General features: G+C 42.6%; 2 protein-coding genes across 2 annotated transcripts in view; both read left to right on the top strand.

Annotated features, from left to right (window-relative positions):
• The first annotated feature begins 652 nt into the window (after window positions 1-652).
• On the top strand, window positions 653-3,994 carry LOC136178526 (NACHT, LRR and PYD domains-containing protein 3-like). The gene is made up of 4 exons (XM_065952428.1): window positions 653-1,027; window positions 1,144-1,222; window positions 3,279-3,483; window positions 3,585-3,994. Exons 1-4 carry the CDS (start codon window positions 963-965, stop codon window positions 3,983-3,985), a joined length of 750 nt encoding a protein of 249 aa, XP_065808500.1. The 5' UTR covers window positions 653-962; the 3' UTR covers window positions 3,986-3,994.
• A 239-nt stretch (window positions 3,995-4,233) lies between these two features.
• Window positions 4,234-8,064, top strand: part of LOC136178519 (NLR family CARD domain-containing protein 3-like) — a 6,120-nt gene continuing 2,289 nt past the window's right edge. The window contains exons 1-4 of the mRNA XM_065952412.1: window positions 4,234-5,200; window positions 5,307-5,480; window positions 6,117-6,284; window positions 6,405-6,451. Coding sequence (XP_065808484.1) covers window positions 4,254-5,200; window positions 5,307-5,480; window positions 6,117-6,284; window positions 6,405-6,451 — 1,336 coding nt within the window. The 5' untranslated portion in view covers window positions 4,234-4,253. The remainder of the gene's footprint in view (window positions 5,201-5,306; window positions 5,481-6,116; window positions 6,285-6,404; window positions 6,452-8,064) is intronic.

The raw sequence follows: 8,064 nt of genomic DNA, 5'->3' as shown, positions 1-8,064 counted from the left end.
CTTAGTCCAATACTAAAGCTGCCTTTTTGTTTGACTCCCAGGAGTGACCTGGCTGACGCGCAGTACTGTCGTAGGTCAATACGATACCGTTTGCTGTTTGTCGATCAATAAGATTTCTGCAGACGTGTCTTTGGTTTGCAGCATAATACAATCCATTTATTGCAGCACCATGAAGTGAATACAGCGTCCATCAGTTTCCATTCTTTTGAACTAAACAAACAAACAATACAGCTGCGGTTTGTCCATGCCGCCTGCCGCCTCAGCGTTCAAAAACCATAAGCCCTTCCGGGGTCAAACACCTCCCGTACCTTGACAAGTGACGTACATATATACCTGTGACTTAAACAATAGGACAGCGACACCCAGTGGCACAATACTGAAAATAATTTACAGCTTGACCCAAAAACATGAATATGGCTCTTACAATGATGATGATGATGAAGGTGAGGATCTCTAACTGTCCATGACTCTTCTCCATGTCACAGCTCAGCATCAATCCACCTTCATCATCATCATCATCATCATCATCATCATCATCATCATCATCATCATCATCAGCAGCAGCAGCAGCATCACTCCATCATCATCATCACTGCTCACAGTAACTAATAATGTTTGTTTGTATCAGGATGCAGAAACAGAGACCAGACTCTCCTGGACCCAGCTGTGGGGAACAGAGACCAGACTCTCCTGGACCCAGCTGTGGGGAACAGAGACCAGACTCTCCTGGACCCAGCTGTGGGGAACAGAGACTAGACTCTCCTGGACCCAGCTATGGGGAACAGAGACCAGACTCTCCTGGACCCAGCTGTGGGGAACAGAGACCAGACTCTCCTGGACCCAGCTGTGTGGAACAGAGACCAGACTCTCCTGGACCCAGCTGTGGGGAACAGAGACCAGACTCTCCTGGACCCAGCTGTGGGGAACAGAGACCAGACTCTGCTGGACCCAGCTGTGTGTCCATGAAGAGTGAACTGTCTAAAGATCTTATTATTGGCTTTAAAGATGGACTTCCTGCTGATGGAAGGTAAGAATTAAAAATGAAGTTAATGTTCTGACTCTGTTGTTTAAAGACTCATATCTTGGTTCAGAGCTTCATAATATATGACCCGCTGTTTTCTTGTGTAATATGTCCTGTCACAGAGTTCAACAGGAGAGCTCCGAGGTTCACAGAGATCAACCAGACCAGCAGAATCTAACAGACCTGGACTCCATCTTTATGGTGTGTACAACACTTTTTAAATCATTAGCTACCATTACAAGACTTTAATAATAAATAATTGGTCCGTCTTGACCAGCTGATCTTCAGACTCAGACGATTTTATTCATCCCAAAGGGTCATTCAGTTACAGACAGACAAGCTGACCAGCAGAGATGCTCACTGGAACACTGACGCCCTCATGTGGCCTCATTAGGTAGAGACAGACCCGAGGGCCAGGAAAGGTTCAAATACACTGTTTAAGAACAACAATAGATCAATCATTTATAAGTAGATAGGACATACTATGAGGTGTTGCTCACATTCAGAGACTGTTTGAACAGGCCACTGACAGAATGACGAGAATAAACCACAATGTGGTTCAACACAAGAACAACCAATACAATAATAGATAATACCATGAGGGTTTTCATCTATGCTGAAAATGCTGCTGTCAAACCCAAGTTATAGTGCAGTATGCTACCAGTCATACCTTTGGAGACATTGGAATAAGTGCCTTTTATAAGAGGTGGGAATGTTTTTATTGTATATGTGTGTTGTCTATTTTTTACTATTTTTTTAACTTATTTCTTGTATTGTATGTCTTTTAAAATGGACCTTGAGTCTAATAATAAAAGTTGATGATGATGATGATGATGATTTCGTGGCTGCTATCAAGGTTTACCAGCCTGATGGCAGAGGGAATTAAAGATTTACATGCTTTTTGGAGACTCCCGCTTTTTTAACATTAATTTAGGTGACTTGTGCAATTCGTGCAGATCTGAAAATATATAAAACAAAATAAATACACACAGGAATTTGTTGTGAATGCCTATGATGAAGTTCGGCTCAGTAGAGTTCACCTACCAATGATCTGCGAGTAATGTAGCTCTCGTTCTCAACCTAACAACGTTACTAGCCAATCAGAAACAGAGTAGGGCGGGTTTTGGCAACACTCAAGCTGTGGGATCTAGCAATGCAGCACGTTATGCTAGGTGCGCTGTCTAGGTATATTTCCTGCACATATCATCGGCATTTAAGACCATTTAACTAGAAGGTTATCGATCTCCCTCACTCTGTACCCCTCACAAGACTTTATATACTCTGCAGGAGACCAGAGAGAGAGAGAGAGAGAGAGAGAGAAAAAAGAGAGACATGTCCGCTGTTTGGTATTTTAATGCAAAGCACCAAACTAAACAATGTATTTTCCCGTTTTGTGCAGCTGCTTGCTGCAAATGTGATTCGGCTCTCTCTTGGTTTGTGAAATCTCTGCATGTGCAGGTCACCTGTTGTGATAACGGGATCGGAACTTTTTAAATCGGGAGTTGTGTTGCAGAGACAATCGGAGCGTTCAGAGCAGTCTGGCAATTATTTCCGTGTTGCGTACTGTATCAGCGCTCAGTGCGCGTGCAGGCAGGTGAGAGTGTATATGTCATTGGAATTGTCCCAACCCCTCTTCAATAAATAAACAAAAAAAAAGGAACCCAGAAAAATAAGATCATGTCTTAATTAATTAATTCTGTATAAGGTTTAAATGTTCAAATAGTTGTCTAACTAGTATGTAAACAAAGCAAAATAATGTCACACTAAATACTAAATTATAAATCAGCTATACAGAGACTACTTGTTTAAAGAAACGTTGGAATTTCTGCAGGGCTGCAAAAGTGCAAAAACACTACAAATCTCCAGTCCACATGTTTATAAAAGTATTCAAACTTATGCATTCTTCTTTGTGTGAACATGTGTCTGATGAACACTTAAAAGGTTTATGAAAAGATAAAATGATTGGATCATAATTATAAAGTTTTGCAGAAAAGGCACAAATTGGTGCATAAAAACTGATCAGAACGCAGGAAAATAAATGTTCAGTGCTCAAAAAGTCTAACTTGAGATTTTGTTTTTCCGGCTGCTTGTAAATCCTTTCGAGGATGAAGAGTTTTACATCCTCTACCCCTTTACCTGTTTGATATGCAAACTGTGAGGGGTCTAGTTTCTCATATGCTAAGGAGATAACCTCATCTTCAACTGACAGATGAACTACCAGTTTATATTAAATATCCAGTGTCTCCTTCTGTTCCAGCTGCTGGAGGAGAACATCGTCACCTTTGTGAAGAACGAGCTGAAGAGAGTCCAGAGAGTTCTGAGTCCTGATTACCCAGAATGCTTAGAGAGTCAGAGTGAGGATGAAGAGCAGGGGAGAAGCTGTAAAGAGGCATTTATGAAGATCACTCTCCACTTCCTGAGGAGAATGAAGCAGGAGGAGCTGGCTGACCGTCTGCAGAGCAGTAAGAACATTTGAACAGAAAAAGGACGAAGAAAAGTTCCAAACTCAGATAGTCATGTGATCTATATCAGGATCTGTTCATTCAGTTCTTTCTTTGTTCAGGAACGTCTGGTGCAGTGTGCCAACAAAAACTCAAATCTAACCTGAAGGAGAAGTTCCAGTGTGTGTTTGAGGGGATTGCTAAAGCAGGAAACCCAACCCTTCTGAAGCAGATCTACACAGAGCTCTACATCACAGAGGGAGGGACTGGAGAGGTCAATGATGAACATGAGGTCAGACAGATTGAAACAGCATCCAGGAAACCACACAGACCAGAAACAACAATCATACATCAAGACATCTTTAAAGCCTCACCTGGAAGAGATGAACCAATCAGAACAGTGATGACAAAGGGAGTGGCTGGCATCGGGAAAACAGTCTTAACACAGAAGTTCACTCTGGACTGGGCTGAAGACAAAGACAACCAGGACATACAGTTCACATTTCCATTCACTTTCAGCTGAATATGAAAAAAGAGAAAAAGTTCAGCTTGGTGGAACTTGTTCATCACTTCTTTCCTGAAACCAAAGAAGCAGGAATCTGCAGGTTTGAAGAGTTCCAGGTTGTGTTCATCTTTGATGGTCTGGATGAGTGTCGACTTCCTCTGGACTTCCACAACACAAAGGGTTCACTGACCCACAGAAGGAAGAGTACTTCAGGAAGAGGTTCAGAGCTAAGGAGCAGGCCAACACAATCATCTCCCACATCAAGACATCCAGAAGCCTCCACATCATGTGCCACATCCCAGTCTTCTGCTGGATCACTGCTACAGTTCTGGAGGATGTGCTAAAGACCAGAGAGGGAGGAGGGCTGCCCAAGACCCTGACTGAGATGTACATCCACTTCCTGGTGGTTCAGACCAAACTGAAGAACATCAAGTATGATGGAGGAGCTGAGACAGATCCACACTGGAGTCCAGAGAGCAGGAAGATGATAGAGTCTCTGGGAAAACTGGCTTTTGAGCAGCTGCAGAAAGGAAACCTGATCTTCTATGACTCAGACCTGACAGAGTGTGACATCGATATCAGAGCAGCCTCAGTGTACTCAGGAGTGTTCACACAGATGTTTAAAGAGGAGAGAGGACTGTACCAGGACAAGGTGTTCTGCTTCATCCATCTGAGTGTTCAGGAGTTTCTGACCTTCATCAACTCTGGAGTCAATCTGATGTCAGAAGAACAAACAACATCCAGGTCTGAAGTATCAAGAGAAAAACCTGACCCAACACTTTTATATCAGGGTGCTGTGGACCAGGCCTTAAAGAGTTCTAATGGACACCTGGACTTGTTTCTCCGCTTCCTCCTCGGTCTTTCTATAGAGACCAATCAGAATCACATACGAGGTCTGCTGACACACACAGGAAGTGGCTCCCAGACCAATCAGAAAACAGTCGAGTATATCAAGGAGAAGATCAGTGAGGATCTGTCTGCAGAGAAAAGCATCAATCTGTTCCACTGTCTGAATGAACTGAATGATCGTTCTCTAGTGGAGGAGATCCAACAGTCCCTGAGATCAGGACGTCTCTCCACAGATAAACTGTCTCCTGCTCAGTGGTCAGCTCTGGTCTTCATCTTACTGTCATCAGAAAAAGATCTGGACGTGTTTGACCTGAAGAAATACTCTGCTTCAGAGGAGGCTCTTCTGAGGCTGCTGCCTGTGATCAAAGCTTCAAACAAAGCTCTGTACGTGTCCACATAACTATCCAGGTTAAATGTAGTTATCTTTATTCAGAAATAATAACTATTGTTTTTAATTACTTTCATTTGTGTTCTTCTGAATCCTTTTCAGGCTGAGTGTCTGTAACCTCTCAGAGAGAAGCTGTGAAGCTCTATCCTCAGTCCTCAGCTCCCAGTCCTCTAGTCTGAGAGAGCTGGACCTGAGCAACAACAACCTGCAGGATTCAGGAGTGAAGCTGCTGTCCTCTGGACTAAAGAGTCCACTCTGTCGACTGGACACTCTCAGGTTAGTGTGCAGCTGAAATATGAAGTTATTTCCTGATCAACAAAGAAACAATCAAACCATGGATAATAGTTTAACATAAAGAACTAAAGAAGCTTTTCTTTCTACATCACTGTTGATAAAGCAGTCTGTGTGTTGATCTCACACTCTGTCTTACCTTCACTATTTTTCACCAGGGTAAATATTGATTAGTATCAGATTATAAAGTCGATTCTGTTCAGCTGCGTGGTTATGACTGGATGTTACTGGTGAAACAGCTGAGACTGGAGCAATGGATGTGAAGCTGAATTTAAACAGCTGACGATGGTCAACAAATTAAAGTGTGACTATTGTGCTCTGCCTAAACCAGGGGGGTCAAACTTTGAACTATCTTCTCTGCCGAGAGTAACATAAAAGACGAGCTGCTGCTGCTGCTTCATGTTTATCAGCAAACAGGCTGAACACAAAGAGAGAGGAGACACAGAATGTTTTCAACAGAGATAGAAGGAGCCGTATTTCTTTGGTCTGTTTGAGCTACGAGACTTAACCACAGACGCTGCACTGCATGCTCATCCTGACGGTCTTCAGTTCTGTCCACACTTCTTACCAGTTTCTCCTGTGTGTTTGTGTGTGTCTGTGTGTATGTGTGTGTGTGTGTAGTCTGTCAGGTTGTATGATCACAGGAGAAGGTTGTGCGTCTCTGGCCTCAGCCCTAAGCTCCTCCCCCCTGAGAGAGCTGGACCTGAGCTACAATCATCCAGGAGAACGAGGAGAGAAGCTGTTGTCTGCTGGACTGGAGGATCCACACTGCAGACTGGAGACACTGAGGTACAGACAGACACACAGAAGCTGTCTCACTGTTTCTGAATGATGAACTCTGCTTCTTGTCTGATGGTGGGGTTAAATGAAGATGTATGAAGTATATTCTGATCTGGTTTCTTCCTCCAGGTTGGACCATGGTGGACTGCACACACTAAAACCTGGTCTGAGGAAGTGTGAGTGTGTTTTCATTTCTCTTCATCAGAACACAGCAGCACATGTTGGATGAGGGCTGGAAGTAACACAAAGTGATGATAAAAGTGAGAGTGATGGAAACTCATGAGAGTTAAAATATTAAACAATAAAAGTGTAAATTGAAATCAAAATGAGAATCAAGTAATTAAATAAAATCACCATTCATCTCATCCAACAGAAATGTATCGTTTACAACATGCAGATTTTGTGACTTTGACATTTATGGTTTTGATGTTGGCTGGCCAGCTGCTCCTGGTCGAGCTTGTGGAGCTCATCAACTTGAAAAACAGTAGAAATCATTTTTTAATCGACGTTCATTTTCATAAACATGTAAATATGCAGAGTCTCCAACATCAAGTTCTCTCCTCAAAAACATCCAGACGTGAATTCAGTGATGAAATAGAAACAGAAAATCTTTAAAGACATCAGCTAGCTCTCCTCCTGGTCTTCTGGCTGTGCAGACAGTAAAGGTCAAAGGTCGAGCAGTTCCATGAATGGACCAGTTCTTCTTTTAAACAGGAAGTAACAAAAAGTGCGTGCTGTAAACGATACATTACTGTTGGATGTGAAGAATGGTGATTATCTAATCACTGGATCATTTCAACACTTCAGATGTAGACAGACACGCAAACATTTTGACTGCTTCATATTTCACATCACATGGGTTTTCATCTCCTCCTTTCTTATCATCACTTTCTGTGACTTCCACCCTCGAGGCTCCTTTCCTTCAATGACAACAGAAACAGTTTGTGTTGACAACCATCAGTGATGAATGAAAGACAATAACAATGATTACATATTACCCTAACCCTGTGTGATAGGCTGTTCCATCTTCATCCAGTCAAAATGTACAAAGTTTCTTGTTGTTATTGACATCAGTTGTGTCCCAAAGTCCTATGGAGACAGTTTGATCCCCCAGCCATAGACACAAGGATTGATGAGCACACAGATGATTCAGGGTGTGACTACATCACATTGTGTGTGACAGTGAAAGTGGAAATGAGGCTCCTGTTTGTGCTGAATGTGACCTCTGAGGACAGAACAGTTGGAGACAGCAGATGGTTCACAGCTTCTTTGTGCTGCACTTTGATTAGTCAGACTTTATTCACTGCATGTGTTTGTTGATTTGGATCTCCATTCATCCTGGTTGCCATGGTAACTCCATTAGAACTTGATTAAAAGTGGATTATTACATTTCAGCAGAAGTGTAAAGTAACAAATTACATTTACTCGCGTTGATGTAATTACCCTAACCCTACTTTTTAAGTCGTTTTTAAAATATGTACTTTTACTTTTACTTAAGTAGGTTTTCTCTTGGGGCGCTGGTGGCGCAGTGGTTAGTGCGCGCGCCCCATGTCTGGAGGCTGTCGTCTCAAGCGGGCGGACCGGGTTCACATCCCACCTGTGGCTTCCTTCCTGCATGTTGTTCACCACTCTCTCTCTGATTTCCGACTCTATCCACTGTCCTCTCTATCCATTAAAGGCACAAAAAGCCCAAAAATAAATCTTTGAAAAAAAAGTATTGTAATCCATTACTGAGTAAAAAAAATAGGCCTGCTATGAATGATTCACCTCATCGCAGACAGAGAGAGAC

The sequence above is a fragment of the Labrus bergylta genome, chromosome 3 (genome assembly GCF_963930695.1).
Source record: "Labrus bergylta chromosome 3, fLabBer1.1, whole genome shotgun sequence".
In the NCBI taxonomy this organism is placed as follows: domain Eukaryota; kingdom Metazoa; phylum Chordata; class Actinopteri; order Labriformes; family Labridae; genus Labrus; species Labrus bergylta.
This window is presented reverse-complemented; position numbering and strand designations above follow the sequence as displayed.